This window comes from Geotrypetes seraphini, chromosome 10 (assembly GCF_902459505.1).
Source record: "Geotrypetes seraphini chromosome 10, aGeoSer1.1, whole genome shotgun sequence".
Classification (NCBI taxonomy): Eukaryota; Metazoa; Chordata; class Amphibia; order Gymnophiona; family Dermophiidae; genus Geotrypetes; species Geotrypetes seraphini.
Window position 1 is genome coordinate 26,266,569 of NC_047093.1, and position 17,107 is coordinate 26,283,675.

The following is a 17,107-nucleotide window of genomic DNA, read 5'->3' on the forward strand; positions in this document are numbered from 1 at the left end:
GTTACTTGTGGAATTCTTAAATAGTGATTCAGAGTATGCATTTCTGGTGATGGAGAACAGAATGTTGCACTGATGGTTCTCTGCCCCACCGATGGGGGGGGAAGGGAGGAACTGAGCACATTCATTAAGCACTATTACATCAGTTTACTGGTAATTTATAGTGATTGATAACATATTTTAAATATATAGAGGCATTTTTGTTTTTGTTAAGATTTTGGAGTGCCTATTGACTAAAATTATCCCCAAGATATTTGTTCAGGGTTGGTATTTAGTCTCCAGGTATCTTAGAGGGTGTTCCCTCCTGCCTTTTACACAGTCAGAAAAAGTGTGAGAAGCCATTTGTAGTGTTTAGGAAGGAGCAGGAGAAGCGAGGTTAAGGAAAGGACACATGAGGAGGTTAAGAACAACAAAACCCAATAATTTTCTCTACAGCAAGATGTTCCAATACTTCATATATATTTACGTATATATTACAATAATATTTATTAATTTACAACCATAAACCTTTTCTATTTTGGTTCTGTTAATTTTTGTTTCTCTGTAGAAATCACAGAGTCTCTTGGTTATTGGGCAGGCTCGGAGAAGCCCTGCTAGAGCAAAGAAGCATTCCCTCCCCCACAGTTGCCTCTCCCATCACACATCACCCACTTCCCACCTGTCACCCTGAGCTGCCTCAGTCCTAGGATCACATTAGGACTCAAGGCACACACTTTCTTTTCATCCTGGTGCAAGGGTCGGCAATCTTTTTAAAGCAAAGAGCCTTTTATCTTAATTGTCTGACCCAAAATTTACAAAGAGCCGCAGTGGGTAGAGAAGAGGGGTTCAGATATTCCAGATCTCTCACTCTCTTCCTTCCCCAAGGTCTAGCTTCTCTCCCCTCCAACCCCATAGCCAGGTCTCTGCAGCTCTCATCCTTCCCTCTACCTCCCCCCAACCCCATAGCCAAGGCTCTCTCCAGGCCCCAACCCTTTGATCTCCCTCTCAACCCCACGATTCCCCTTCCCCCCAAGGACCTACTTAGGAATTGGGTCAATTGGGGGGGGGGTCTTTGGTGCAGAAGCATTGCCCTCTCGTGGCAGCTCAACCCCATAATGTCCCCGTGCTCTTCGCTCTGCTATGTATAGGAAAGCCCCCTCCCTGGGCCTACCAAGGTACCTGGTGGTCCAGTGGGGGTTTTATAGCAGAAATGCGTCTTTCTCGCTCCTGCTTCCTCGCAGTTGCTTTCTAGAACAGTTGCTGTGAACTTTTGTGGCTGCTCACAGCATTTCCTGTAATGCCGCGAGAGGTCACGGGAGCAATTTTAGAAGGCAGCTGCAAGGAGGAAAGAGCGAGGGCTGCACTCCTGCCATGAAGACCAACGCTGGACCACCAGGTACTTCGGTAGGTCTGGGGGGGGCCTATCTATAGAAGAGCCGCAGTCATGTGAGAAAAGAGCTGCAGGTTGCCGACCCTTGTCCTAGTGGAAAGCTAATTATAAGTGGAAGGTAGGCCTCAACAGGAGTCATCCATTTAGGAGCAATCCAGATTACGTGTAAAAATATCCACTTGGAAATACTCAGGGAATCCACTCATTGTCCTTGGGGAAAACCCACAAGACAGAAGCAAACAAATCAGGTAATTGAGTGGGAGTCGGCCTCTGCAGATTGCCCTTGTGTCTGGGTAAGGTCTGAGGGAGTAGCTAGAATTAAAATACCTGCAATGTTTTCAACATAAAGGCAGAGCATACAGAATAGAAATATTATCTAAGGCAGAGAGGTAGGCAACGCCAGTCCTTGAGTTCCATAAGCTGGTAGGTCCTTCAGCATATCCACAGTGGGTTTGCATGAGATGCCAACAATGGGGAGGTCTGTGCATGTGAATGGATTTTATCCACATTCAGGATGGAGATCTTGTTTAATAAAACTTAAGGAAAAAAAAGTGGTTTGCAACACTTGAAGACTTGAGTTTGCATACCTGTAACCTAGTGCTCAAGGTCCACAGCCCAGCCTGGTTTTCAGGATTTCCACAATGAATACGTATGAGATCTCTTTGCATGCGATGGAAGCAGTGATTGAAAATAGTTTTCATACACATTCATTATGGAAATTCTGAAAACCAGGCTGGATTGTGGAACCCTAGGACTGGATTTGAGGACCCCTGATCTTGGAATTATTGGTATTTATTTTACTTAAGTTATTTATATACTGCCTATTAATTGTTTAAGCAGGTACTCAGTCATTTGTCCCTATCTGTCCTAGTGGGCTCACAATCTATCCAACGTACCTGGGTCAATCACCTATATATCGCCTATCAATGGAAGTTGCCTACATGGTTTACATTCAAGTACTCAAGCAGAAGTTCTGCAGTGCCTGCTGGACTCTCTTACGCCAGTAAAGTGTCTCTAGGACATTCAGCATAAACTGAATGTTTCCTCTGCAGCATTGGGACCTTCAGGTACATGAATGCAGAACTATTAGAGGAAAGGGTTGCTTCCAGCCTGTGATGATGAGGGAGGGACAGAACTGGACATTGGGAGTAAAGGCTGGGGTAGGCTGCTTGGTAACTGGTCATAAGGTACCTCCTGTCCCGGCGGGAAGGCACTCATGGAGGAAGGAAGGCCCATTGCTGACGAAAAGCTGCTAAGAGGAAGAGGAAGTGAGGTACTATAGCTCATAGAGTTCATGTTTGTCTCCACTGTGATACCAGGCACTGGTGAAATGGTCCGCATCTGGTTCAAGCTTGCTCCCATAGGAAGGCCAGGCACAGGCGAGATGGTGCGTAGCTGGGTCTGGGTCTGGATTTGGTTCAGGGTTGTTCCCATGACAGCGCAAGGCACGGGGGAAGAAGTCCGCATCTGATTCAGAGTGGGCTTTGTCTGGTCACTGAGTTGAAACGGATTAGTAGGGGATGGGGCGCTTAAACCTGTCAAAAGGAAAAAACATTCAGATTAGGACGTAGCACATCAGAGAAAGTCAAGGATGACTCACTGACCTGCACAGAGTATAAGAACATTATTCAACTGGCAAAATTAATTGCACATTACGCACAACCTTTCCCCAGCACTACCAAGGGAGTCCAATCTTTAAGAGGGAGATTTTAAGTCACACCCTCTGCCCACTAGACCCTGCCGCACTCCAAACCCACTCACGCCACCTCCTGGTTCCACCCCTGACAGACCTCAGCCACAGCACCAACAAGCTGCCTCCCCCACAGGTAGCAGGAGACGCCTTAATAAACCGCCATCTCCTACTGCAGGGTGACCACTCGTGAGATTTCGAGGTTCTTCTTGTGAAACTGGTCCCATAGCAGCAGGAAATGGATGGAAGGGAGCCCTGCTCAGCGGGAGTGCAGGAGATGACCCGTGAAAGCAGGCATTTCCTGCCACAATAGAAAATCAGCCACTGATCTCTCCCATTACTGAAAGATCTTGGGGGGAAAACCCCCAAAAAGAAACCAATAAATCTGCAGCGAAGATACAGCAATCAAACAAAAAAAAAAAGAACTGCAGAAAATGTACAAGGTTCAGGAATTTTATTCAAATCAATGAAAAATGTGTATCCAAAATCGGTCCTTTGTATGAAGGGTGCAAACCCGACATGGTCCATGTTTCGAAAAACATTTCTTCTTCAGGGGTCCATGGTGCTCATTACATAGCATATTTTTCGCTCCATAAGACGCACTTTTTCTACCTCCAAAAAGGGGGTGGAAATGTAAGTGTGTCTAATAAGCGAAGATACAAATTTGTTAAGCCACCCACTGCTGCCAATTTTTAACCCCCCCCCCCCCCCGCCGTCACATATTTTTAACCCCCCCTGCCGCCGGCGCATATTTTTTTAAAAAAACCGCCACCGCTGCATCTTTAAAACCCAGCCACCAGCCCGCTCGCTTCCGTCGTACCTGGTGGTCCAGTGTATTTCCTGGCCAGCGGTGCCACAGGCCAGAAGCGCAGAGATCAGGAGCAAGCCCTCTGCGCTCCCGCCTGGGCCCGCGCCGATCTCCGAATGGCTGCAGTCAGCTCTCGCAGGATTCATGAGAACTGACTGCAGCCATTCGGAGATTGGTGTGGGCCCAGGCGGGAGCGCGGAGGGCTTGCTCTTGATCTCTGCACTTCTGGTCTGTGCACCGTTGGCTGGGAAAGATGAGAGCCGTCTAAGGATGGAGGAATTTAAAAAGGTACCGAGGGGGTATGATTAAAGGTACGGGGGGATGATTAAAAAAGGTACTGGGGGGGTACGTGAGGGATGAGTTAAGGTACTGGGGGGCACATGGGGGGATGATTTAAGGTACATGGTATGGGGGATGATTTAAGGTACTAGGGGCACATGGGGGTATGGGGGGATGATTTAACGTACTGGGGGGTACGTGAGGGGTATGGGGCCTGCCTGCCTGTCACTAGGCCACTAAGCCTGCCTGCCTATCACTAGGCCTGCCTTCTCTGTGCCCTGTCCCGGCCTACCACTAAACCACCAGAGGGGGGACAGGGTGCATTGCCTGGCAGGGGGAATTTGGTTCAGAATGTTTTTTTTCTTGTTTTCCTCCTCTAAATCTAGGGTGCGTCTTATGATCAGGTGCATCTTATGAAGCGAAAAATACGGTAAGTACAGTATACAAGAACCATATGGATAACAGCAATCTAATATAATAAAACGCTAGGCCGCGCATGCGCACTCCCATCGCGTGGATCCGTTTTCCGTGAGCTGTAGCGACCCATAGGAAGTGTGCATGTGTGGCTTACGGTTCTTTGAAAGACACAGCAGTGGCTACTCTCACGATCCCCGCCTGCGTCGGACTTTCGACGCAGGTGTGGATCATGAGAGGAGCCACCGCCGCATCTTTCCACTAAAAAAAAAATACTGCAAGGAGGATGTCGGCCGCGGCGGCTGTTGGCGGCTGCAGGCCGCGGCAGCTGTAGCCCGCCGCGGCCGAGTACGGAGACGGGCCAAAGTTTTTTTCAACTTCTCAAAGTCGCTGCAGCGGCTCCTCTCACGAGCCGCTCCTGCATCGGAGAAGGCGGCGATCGTGAGAGGAGCCGCCGGGAAGTTACACTGCTGGGGGCTCGGGCTGTTAGGTCCGTGCAGGCTCCTCTCGCGGTAAATAGAGGGAGAGGGAATGCTGCGTCTGCTGGACAGGGAAGTAGGGAAGGAGATAGGAAGAAAGACACAGGGACAGGGGCAGGGAGAGAGACAGAAAGACAGACAGACAAAGGGGGCCAGGGAGGGAGACAGAAAGAAAGACAGCGGGAGGAAGAGAGACAGAAAGAAAAAGACGGGTATGGAGAGAAACAGAAAGAAAGACAGACATATATTCTACCACCAAGGGGAGGAAGGGAGACAGAAAGAAAAGAAGAAAGACACAGGGACAGGGAGAGACACAGAAAGACAGACAGACAAAGGGGGCCAGGGACAGAGACAGACAGAAAGAAAGACAGCAGGACAGAGAGAGAGAGAGAGAGACGGAAATAAAGACAGACAGACAGACATATATTCTAGCACCCGTTAATGTACTAGTAAAACATAAAATTCTGAAGAAACAGGTGGTAAAAAAAACTCCTGTGAAAGGAACTGCCCATTCTGCTGTTAGAAAAATCATGTACCATCCCCTTATTAACCCTCCCTGGAGCAGAGCCTATGGAACACTAATTCTAAAATACTAATCCACTTGGAAAAAAGTTATCATGGTTCAACAAAATATAAATATTATTATACGTACATATATGAATGCATGAATATAAATATTTTATAAATACATTGAACATGAATTTCACCCAGAATTTCCTAGTACAGAGAGCATCTGACATTATTTTGTCCTGGACCACTCCAGTACATAGGAACTTTTCACAAAGCGAGATTCTATGGGACTTTCATAACTTACCTGACAAGAATGGATTTCGACTGTTTATTCCTTGGTTGGGATTGCTGACCAGCGAGTCCAGATTAACCAAGGTGGAAGCAGCTGGATCAAGGAAGGACTCTGGAGTCCGGCACCGGGTCTTGTCTTTTGCAGCAGACAGGGAATTGCCGAGCTCAGAAAAATCAAACGTGTCATCCTGCTTGGTGCTGGGAACAGGGTCTCCAAAAAGGTCCAAATCTAGGACAATCCAAAGAAGAGAGCCAGTCCATTACAAGGTCAAAGAGGTAGGCAGCGCTACATGTCAAACACAGGAGAAGGGAGAGAAGATGCAGCCACACAGAAGCACCAGAACAAGGAGACAAGAATACCAGATGACGTGCAGTCAGATGAACATACAGAATGTAGGAAACAGCTATAGAAAAACAAGGCCCTATACAGATGAATTTAGAGACAAAAGAGAGCATATGTCATGTCTGTCTGTCCAAGTTAGATTGTAAGCTCTTCTGAGCAGGGAACGTCTATTGAATGTCAAAATGTACAGCGCTTTGTACGCCTTTCAGCGCTATATAAGTGATCAATAGTAGTAGTAATAAGGTGTGCTGTGAGGAACAAAGAAATTGTGGAAAGTCAATGTCCAAGATGAAGGCTTTATTCAAACAAATAAAGCCTGAACCTAGACATTTTGATGTGGATGATTTATTTGTTTGAATAAAGCCTTCATCTTGGACATCGACTCGCCACGATTTCTTTGTTTCTTCGATATTACTCTCCGTGGAGGGACCAGGGTCAATTTTCTTGTTGTCCTGCGAGGGACAAACCTACATACAAACACAAGTAGATTTTCTAACTTCGTTCTGCACCAATGAGCTACCAGTCCACAAGGTCTTTTTCCCCCCTGGTTCACGTTCAATTTATTTAATATGCCGCAAATATAAAACCAGAAGACAACTCTAAGGGCTCCTTTTACAAACATAGTAACATAGTAGATGACGGCAGATAAAGACCCGAATGGTCCATCCAGTCTGCCTAACCTGATTCAATTTAATTTTTTCTTCTTAGCTATTTCTGGGCGAGAATCCAAAGCTTTACCCGGTACTGTGCTTGGGTTCCAACTGCCGAAATCTCTGTTAAGACTTACTCCAGCCCATCTACACCCTCCCAGCCATTGAAGCCCTCCCCTGCCCATCCTCCACCAAACGGCCATACACAGACACAGCGCGCGCTAAAATGCCCCCGTGCGCTAGCCGCTGCCGCCTCCTTTTAAGCAGGTGGTAATTTTTCAGCTAGCGTGCGCTAATCTTGTGCGTGCGCTAAAAACGCTAGTGCGCCTTTGTGAAAGGAGCCCTAAGTGGTTTACAATAAAAAGGTTAAAAAAAATAATAATAATAAATAGGGTAAGAACAAAAGGAAGAGAAAACGTAAAGAAAAACAATTGAGAGCATGGGGAAAGAGGGAATCAGGGATTACATTAAAAATTAAAAGGATTTAGAACAAATAATCTACTGAATGATTTGTAAGAACCAAGACCCTTTCAATAATCAATAGAGCCACAATATTGCTGAAAGAAGACTATCTTCAATGACTTTCAAAAAAACTGAAGAACATAAGAACTGCCATCTCCGGATCAGACCCATGGTCCATCGAGTCCGGCGATCCGCACACGCGGAGGCCCAGTCAGGTATACACCTGATGTAGTTTTAGTCACCCATATCCCTCTATGCCTCTCGTAAGGAGATGTGCATCTAATTTGCCTTTGAATCCTAGCACAGTGGATTCCTTAATAACCTCCTTTGGAAGAGCATTCCAGGCGTCTACCACTCGCTGCGTGAAGCAGAACTTCTGACATTTGTCCTGGGCTTGTCCCCCCTTAGCTTCAATCCATGTCCTCTTGTCTGTGTCACGTTGGACAATGTAAATAATTTATTTTCCTGCTCTATTTTATCGATGTCTTTCAGTATGGATCATCACAAAACTTGTCAAAGAATTCCTAAGAGCAGAGCCAACATAAGAAAAAGTTTGACTTCTAGTTGAGGCCAGTTTGACATGACCAAGACCAGGTAGCAGAAATTGTTCCTTTTGAGAGAAATGCAAAAGATCTCTGTGGACAATATCTAAACAACTTACTTGATACACTGAAGCCTTTAAATGTCATGCTTTGAACGTCATACTTATAACAATTTGAACTTAGTGTGTTGAACAACAAACAATAAATGCAATTTATACCAAAAAAAAAAAAAAAAAATTAAAAGGTCGGGGAAAAGGCTGAACAATGTGGTAAGGGAGAAAACAAAATATTTAATTCTGCCCACACAGAAGAAAAGTAGCCATCAGGAGGAAGTAAATTAAGAGCTAAAGGCCAAAGAGAAGTAAAATGCCTTTAATTGCGCCTTGAAGGTTACAGATGGTTTCTCTGAGTGAAGGTAAAAAGGCCAAGAATTCCCAAGAGTAGGAGCCATAACACAGAATGAAGAATTCCTATGGAAATCCAGGAAAAGTCTAAACAAGGGAATGACCAATAACTGCTGTTGTGAGAAGCGTAAGGTTCTTTGAGGCGTGTATGGGCCCAGACTATATAAAAACGAGGGAAGACCGCTCGAGACAATCTGGTGAGAAAGGGTATTATATTTAAAGGGGATGCCATATGACACCGGAAACACGTGTTCTGATTTTTGGAGCGGTGAGATATGATCGAACGTAGAGCAGTGGTGGAGTAATCTCACTGCGGTGTTCTGGACTAATTGTAGACCAGTGTTCTTCAACCACCGGTGCCGGTCCACAGACATTTCCTGCCGGCCCACAGAGCCAGCACGTGCATCAGGCCCAAAACAGTGTTCTTCAACCGCAGGTCCACGGTGCAATCAATGCGGCATTATCTTCGAGCCAGCTCCCTCTTCCTAAATGATTCGGTGCACAAAGCCACGGGCAGCAGTTCCTACGGGCATCCTGCGCCTGAACCGGTAACCTTCGCAACGTCAGACGGAAGGCTTCCAGATGAGGCATGGGACGTGCAAGGTGCAATTAGTACTATTATGGGGACGTGGTCTGGGGTGGAGATTGGGTAGAGATGGGCGGGGTCTGGCCCACGACTTAGCCCAGTGTTCTTCAACCGCCGGTTCACGGACCGATGCCGGTCCACAGAATAATTCTTTTATTTCTGCCGGTCCATAGGTGTAAAAAGGTTGAAAAACACTGTTGTAGACGATGTAATTGGTATTTCGGGAGTCCAATGAGAACAGAATTGCAATGATCAAGTTTGCTCAAAACAAGGGAGTGTATTAGAATGCAGAGTGAACTTTGCTGAAGAAATGAACAAATGGATCGAATTTGGCAGAGAGCCAAGAAAAATGAGGAAACCAACTTAGAGATGTGTGAGTGAAAGCTTAGGGTATTATCTCTCCTTCACCCCCCCCCCCCCCCCCGCACCCCCCCCCCCACACACACACACACATACACTCTTGTCTTGGTCACATCTTACCCACAGGACTTTCAGATTTGAGAGAAGATGGGTGCTGAGAGCCAGTAGATCCAACATGCTCTGATTGGTCAGGCAACTTTGCGAAAATATCAAATGTGGCATCATCTGCGGTTGACAGAAGAAAATAAAATTAAGTAGTAAGAAAAAAATAGAGAACAGAAAGTAGAAAAGGAGATGAAACAGTCACCAGGATAGAAAAAGAATTGGTAGTGGAAGACAGGACGGGATAAAGGAGAAAAAAAGAACGAGAGAAAGAATTTGTGGGCCAATGCTCAGAACTCTGACACTATAGCAAACAGCACAGAAAAATAGCTCCCCAATGCTCAGCACTAATTGCATGCAAATAATATACGCTACTACTACCATTTATTATTTCTATAGCGCTGAAAGGCGTACGCAGCGCTGTACATTTTAACATACAATAAGAGGGGAGGAATGTGTCTGGTGCATGCGCACAAGAGTTTCACGGTGAGTGCACGCAGCAAGTAAATCCAGACGTGATGCATACATTGGCACACTGTTCCTCTGCACCTTTAAATATACGTCGTAAACCTTTCAAAAAAAGTTTGCAACTCAAGGCTTATATTTAAGCACAGAAAACCAGTGCCAATGTGTGTTTTCATTTTCGGCTTTGCTCAGACTTGCACATGTGTCTCTCACTCCCAGCACTTAGAGGCTTACTTCCTAATGGCATTCCAAGGGCTGGCTGGGAGGGCGTTCCACCCCAGGTGCAGGATGCTCGGGGGTGCTGGAGCGGTCAGGGGGTCTGCGGTCCCACCCTCTCTGACGTCAACTTCCTGTCCCAGGACAGAGGACTGGCAGAGCCAATGGCTATGCAAAGGGGAGCTGCTCCGGCCAGAGGACGAGTTGCTCCGCCCAGCCAAGTATGCTACTATCCAAATTCAACCCAAACTGGCAAATTTTAAGGAGTAAATCACGGGAAATCCTCTTTTCAAATGCCCTGCAGAAGCTCCAAGCTGACGTTAGGTTTCCAGCACTATGGTTGGCTTTGTTTTGTGTGCTGGGAACAGAAAATAACCTTATTAGCATCCGTTTGACTACATTTAAATACTATTTGCGCTAATCTCTGGCATGCACTTTGGTTCCCATGTTAGAGCTCCCCGAACATTCTGCGCAGATTAGCGCTGGTGCCGGTCCAGCGCTAATTGGCTCCGGTGCCAGTGTTAGGTTTTGAACATCAGCCCATCAGTACGTTCCGTGAAACTACACCTAATGACTTTCAAGTGTGAAAATCTGAGACACCAAATGAACGAGGTAGTTCGACGTTGTTTCCATCGCCTAAGAATGATTAGATCGCTAGCCAAACTCCTAGAACCTGCATCTTTAAACGTTCTAATCCACTCCCTAGTAATATCTTGTATAGATTACTGTAACGCTTTGCTTAAGGGCATAACAAAAAAGGAACTCAGGCGACTACAAATCATACAGAACACTGCCGTAAAAATCATGCCTAGAATTCATTTGGTTATGGCGGTATAGAAGAATAAAGTTATGTCATGTTATATTCAATGTCAAAAATACGATCATGTATCACCCATTCTTCAAAAAGCTCATTGGCTCCCTGTCAAGCACAGAATAAACTATAAAATTATTTTAATGACCTTTAAAACCCGTTCAGGTAACCAACCTGAATTCATTAACAGTCTAATCATACCTTACTGTCCATCTAAAGCCCTTCACTCTACGTCTGAAAATCTCTTAACGATCCCTTCTTTAAAGCGCATCAATACTATTAGATCCAATAATTTTGCGGTAACCGCCCCATTTCTTTGGAATTCCACCCCTAACCATCTCCGTTCAGAAGTATCCCTTCCTCAATTTAAAAATATGTTAAAAACATTCTTAATCCAAGACGCTTTTGCCACCTAACTGCCCATTTTAGGGCTAAATGTTATTTTATTTTTAAACCCCCTTCCTATCGTACCTTTCCTTTCATGTTCACTTTACTTTAACTAGTTCCACCCTTTATCCTCTTGTTCCTGTTCATTTAAAGTTAGTGGCTTGCTTGTCTTGTTAACTCATCATGAGGTCCATTTATGTAAGCTTCTATTGTCTGTTCCTCATTAGTACTTATTTGTACACTGCTTAAAAGTTTGATTGAGCGGTATCAAATTTTTTAAATAAAACTTGAACATAAGAATTTGCTGCTGCTGGGTCAGCAGTCCACTCCCGCGATGGTCCCCAGGTCAAAGACCCGTGCCCTGAGACCAGCCCTACCTGCTTACGTTCTGGTTCAACAGTAACCCGTCCAACTTTGTCTTAAATCCCTGGAGGGTGTATTCCCCTATAACAGCCTCCAGAAGAGCATTCCAGGTTTCCAACACTCTCTGGGTGAAGAACAACTTCCTTACGTTTGTACAGAATCTATCCCCTTTCAACTTTATAGAGTGCCCTCTCGTTCTCCCTACCTTGGAGAGGGTGAACAACCTGTCTTTATCTACTAAGTCTATTCCCTTCACTATCTTGAATGTTTCCATCATGTCCCCTCTCAGTCTCCTCTTTTCAAGGGAGAAGAGGCCCAGTTTCTCTAATCTCTCACTGTACGGCAACTCCTCCAGCCCCTTTACCATTTTAGTCGCTCTTCTCTGGACCCTTTCGAGTAGTACCGTGTCCTTCTTCATGTACGGCGACCAGTGCTGGATGCAGTACTCCAGGTGAGGGCACATCAGGTGAAGAGAAGCTATATGAGTTTCGGGGAAGAGTGTACCAGTGGTTGAATGTGGGGAGAATGAGGGATAGAGTGTGGGAAAAGGCAGAGATGCCTAGGGGGCCGACCCACTCAGTGAGACATTCAGGGTCCGTCCCCCCGCCTGACTCATTGTTACATCATGCCCTGCCCATTGCTCTGCCCCTGGCACATGCGATTGGTGGCCTGAGACAAAAGGCGTGGCCTCCCCTTCCTTTGGCAGCAGATAAATCTCCTGCTTTCATGGGATTAGCATCAGCAGGAGAAGACATTTTAAGTGTTCAAGGCTTTTGCAGATGAGGACAGAGCTCAGGGCGGGATGGGAATGGGGACAAATTTGTCCCCGTGTCATTCTCTACATTCAACAGGAGTGCAGGTCTGAAAAGGGTCACTTCCTGGTCCCATGAAGAGTTAGAGGTACGGTGGGGAGAGGAAGGCGAGCGCATGCCACCCCTCCATCCACTTACTACGGCACTGGTTGGGACCAAGACCGAGTGTCACCTCCTCCCCTATGCATTTCTCTAGGGACCATGCCTGTGTCTTTCACATCGCATTTCCCATATTTTCTAGGGAGAGTGGCAAAACCTCTGCAGCTCTGTCTGCAATTGAACAAGAGAAAGATGTACATTTTCTCACCAGTTTCAGATGGCTTCTCTGTGCTTTCCCCCCATGGATCAGCGTACTCTGCTATAAGAGGTTCAGGAGGAGGACAGGACTTCTTCCCCCAAGGATCTGTGGAGGAGAGGGCAGGAAGTTCCCAGGTCTCGGCAGATGGGTGCTTGCCGGGTGTAACATGCCGACTGATAGGGTCTTCAGAAGCTTGTTTGGAAAGATCTGGAGCTGGAGTCCAGGGGTCAGGAGAAGGACCCCAGGGGTCAAGAGAAGAATTCCATGATGCTGCTGATTCAGTCACATTGGACTTTAGCTCTAAAATGCAAAAAATATTGAGCTTGTGAGAAGAGGCCCAGAACTATCAATCTACAGTGAACAGAGGAAACTTAAGGACCTATACTGTAAACATTTTTCCTATAGGTATGAGGCAGACAATTTGCAAAGCCATTTACCAGAGTTCCATGGCCTGTCTAAAAATTGTTATCCTCAGAATGACTAAAAGATGTGCGTGGGAGTCAAACAACGGTAGGAAACACCAGGCAGACGAGCAAACATTCCCAATCAAACAGTTCACATTGAGAACATGTTTTCAGATTTGGACGCAACACAGACTGTGTTTCGGCAGAAATGCCTTCCTCAGGGGTCCTTAAGCCTTGCCAGCAGCAGCTCTTCTCTGTGCAAAACTAAGGAGGCCTGGCAATTAGTGGCACTCTATCTAGACTGCTGACACAATGGCCACTCCCCCCTGCACAAGCATGTGCCGGGGGGGGAGGGGGGGGAATGGCTGGCACGTTGGCAGCCCAGAAAAAGTGCCACTGACTTCTTGGGTTCAGATGTAGGAGGGCTTCATCTGGCAGGGCTTGGGGATCCCACCAGTTCAGGTGTGCGGGGGCATGGGGGGATGTGGAGAGTGGCAAGGAGTGAGGCAAAATTTTGTGCCCCCCTCCCTCCCCACACTTGGGGCTGTGGACCCCTGAAAAAATGAGATGCCTGAAATAAACAATAGGAGATTAAGGAGAATGGCTCCCTTAATCCCTCATGTAAAGCCCTGGTCAAAATAAACACTTTTTAAAAATCTATTCGTGACATTAAGTAAATATAAAACGCAATGGTGATAATTGTTCCATGTGCAAATGTTTGTCCCGCCCAAGTCACATCTAAATCACACTCTTTTGAAGCTGCGTGGTATGGATCTCCATGTGTAAATGGCGGCTTTCTGATATGTTTCTAAATAATAGACAAGTTATTTGTTATATTTTCTATGGGCTCCTTTTACTAAACTGTGGTAGCGTTTTTAGCGCTTGCTAACCCCTGCGCTACGCAGAGAAACTAACACCAGCTCAATGGAAGCATTAGCGCAGCTTAGTAAAAGGAGCCCTATGTCTCAAATTCAAAAAAAAAAAAAAATTGACCTAAAATTGGCATGGAATGTCCAGTTTTTTGGGAGTGAAACTCTTTATTTCAGAAACTGGCCCTTTTATGTCCTTGTGGCACCCACGCTAACATTTTCCAATTCCACTGATTTGTAATGGGAAATCCTTACTGTCCCTGGTCTCTTTCTCAAGATGGTTTAATATTGAAATGTAGGCCATAAGGGGTCATAATCCATTCTGGCTTCCTGATATTCAGCCATAATCCTAAAGGTAAAAGATTAAGGTTAACTACGAGACCAGTGGGACTAAGAGTGAGAGAACAAGGAAAGAATGACGTTCTTACTGCTGGATTCCCAAGATGTGGATAAAGCCATGTTCGGAGCAGAGCTAATATTATCATTAGTCCATATGTGGGAGGCATTGCCACCTCCGCTGCCAGCACCGGGAATATCCCATGGATCCGAAGAGGATTGTGATGGGAGCACTGGCGGTGGTCCAAAAACATCCACCAGGTCCAAAATGGAAGACTTGAAAAGAAAAAGGAAAGAGAGGACATGTATCGCGCAAACAATCACACACTTTCCAGCCCCCTTCCCTATTCTCCAGTCCACTACTGGTTTTCTCTTCCCTACTCCTCTGATCTCCTAGGACAGTGATGACGAACCTTTTAGAGACCGAGTGCCCAAACTGCAACCCAAAACCCACTTATTTATTGCATAGTGCCAATGCTATGCCACGCTGTGAGCTCTGCTCCCCTCCAACCCCACCACGGGAATCACCTTCGCCACAGACTCAACAGGCTGCCATCTGCGCCACACCCTCACCCCGCATGTGAGCCATCCCGCCTTACCCCAGACAGGAAACGTTCCCACTGGGCTGCCGGGCAGAGGGGCGGATGATGTGAGAAATGTCCTCAGGCGTGCGTGGAGAAGGGGAGGGGAGCAGCCCGGCCCCACGTCCCTCTGGCTTTCTAGTAACGAACTCTGTGCTGGGGTGATGGCGCATGTGCCCATAGAGAGGGCTCTGTGTGCCCCCTCTAGCATGCATGCCATAGGTTCGCCACCACTGTCCTAGGAGATACACGCTCCTACACTTACACCTCAATTAGTCACCTTTGTTTGTATTACTTCCCTTCAAAACCAACACACACCCCCTCTACCCTCTGAACCCAGATGAATAAAAGAAAATTACACCCACCCAACGAATCATATTTCAAAAGCCTATACTATAGCCACTAAAATCTATGTCAGGGGTCCCCAAAGTCCCTCCTTGAGGGCCGAATCCAGTCGGGTTTTCAGGATTTCCCCAATGAATATGCATGAGATCTATGTGCATGCACTGCTTTCAATGCATATTCATTGGGGAAATCCTGAAAACCCGACTGGATTCAGCCCTCAAAGAAGGACTTTGGGGACCCCTGATCTATGTTGTATCAACAAAGAGGGTAATAGTCATCCTGTGGCAATTAGCTTTTTTTTTTTTTTTTCCTTACTTGCTGGCCAACACCAGTTGGATTGTCCTTGGATATTCAGTGCTGGCACCTATCCAAGATTAGTTGGTGGTCCGCTGGGAATTAACCTGGCTACAACCAATATTCAAGTGAGCCTTTTTGCTTTCCTATGTTACCTAAACAGTTATCCCGGTGCTGATTCAGAATATCAGTGATGTATGTAAAACTCCTAACTCTGCACGCCCCCCCCCCCCCCCTCCCAATGGTCTACCTAGGATTTTCAGTGGCATTATTCGGTCATGTGCTGCTGAAAATCTGGGGATCACCCAGTCAGTGAGGCTCTTACCTAGTTATCTCCCACCAAAAATCAACTTCAAAATGTTTGCCTTTGCCGTATCAGTCTATTTGCATGCATGTGCTGCTGGTAAGACTCAAAAGTTGGTACAAGAGTCTCTTACTAAAGTTCCAGCTGTCCTGCCAAAGTTCGTTCAAAGCTATTTGGGGAGAAGGTCCCTGATACAAGAACTGGGAGGATGAGACCATCCCTAAATTTGCAAGAATGGGTGGAAACCTTAGTACGAAACAGGAAGTCTAGAAGACACACCCTTGAGTCATCCTAGAAGTGCATTTTTCTCCAATATATTATGTACAAAACAACAAATATTTACATACTATATGAGCAGCTCCTCCCCAGTCTTTTTACCATCAGAAGCACCTGTACTCTGAACAGGGTCACAAATGACCTCACTTTCACTAGCATCTGATTGGTTCACACTAGGTGTTATGACTGTGACATAATAACCTATCTGATCCAATCAGGCCCAAGTGTAAGATACTATGGAACACTCCCTGGGGCCCAAGAAATTTAGAAAGGTAGCTTCACATTTGCAGCTAAGGAGAGCAGAGCAAAGCTGTACCTGGTTGTCCTTCATCTGGTTCTCCTTTTCCTCCTCATCTGCAGCGGAGAGATTTTCATCCAAAGCCTTCTGTAAGAGCGAGTTCTCACCTTGCCATGGCCTCACTTCCTGCAGTCAAAATGGACAGTGCGTATGTCTGGGATGTGAACAGCAAAGACACGGGACTAAAGATCATACTTGTGCAAAAGCATGGTGAAAGGTGCACCATTCCCACCAAGGTGGCAGCCTGCAAGGCTACGTTTTTAGATTGCAAAAGAAACCAGCACCAGAAAAGTCCAGAAGCTTCCAAGGCCAAAAAAGAAAAGAAGATTTAGAGACCTTTTACCCCATATGAAGTCACCAAGCTTTTGCACCAGCACCCTGTGGAACAGATAAAGGAAAGTAGGCACCCTTTGACCTTTGCTCTGGCAGAAATACCTTCTCATGCTCCTCTTTGCTCAGGCTGAGAGCAAGTTGTAACTGGTGCTCCTCATCCGTGTCGGACACCGGAGTAACCGGCTTCTGCCAATCAGGAAGAGCTGCCATTACCAAACAAATATAATTCCTGCTTGGATTCCTACAACATGTGCCCTAATTAAGATTAAACTCTGCAGTTCACCTACTCATCTTTCAGCTTATTTCCCTGTCCATTCATCCTTCGTCCAGTTCATTTTTCCTGGGAATCATGAAATTACATACCTATTTGCCCACTCTGATATTAAGCTCTGGAACTCATTGCCAGAGGAGGTGGCAACACCAGTTAGC

General features: G+C 46.2%; 1 protein-coding gene across 7 annotated transcripts in view; it reads right to left on the reverse strand.

The window, feature by feature from the left end:
- Positions 1–444: 444 nt before the first annotated feature.
- EPN3 (epsin 3) overlaps positions 445–17,107 on the reverse strand; it is a 48,033-nt gene continuing 31,370 nt past the window's right edge. For 5 of the 7 annotated variants that reach the window (XM_033960161.1, XM_033960165.1, XM_033960160.1 and 2 more), the window contains exons 4-10: positions 16,781–16,864; positions 16,364–16,471; positions 14,340–14,523; positions 12,648–12,938; positions 9,305–9,409; positions 5,851–6,066; positions 445–2,901 (exon numbers count right to left, since the gene is read on the reverse strand). In XM_033960161.1, coding sequence (XP_033816052.1) covers positions 2,453–2,901; positions 5,851–6,066; positions 9,305–9,409; positions 12,648–12,938; positions 14,340–14,523; positions 16,364–16,471; positions 16,781–16,864 — 1,437 coding nt within the window. In that variant the 3' untranslated portion in view covers positions 445–2,452. The remainder of the gene's footprint in view (positions 2,902–5,850; positions 6,067–9,304; positions 9,410–12,647; positions 12,939–14,339; positions 14,524–16,363; positions 16,472–16,780; positions 16,865–17,107) is intronic. The other 2 variants (XM_033960166.1, XM_033960167.1) reach the window with 2 other exon arrangements.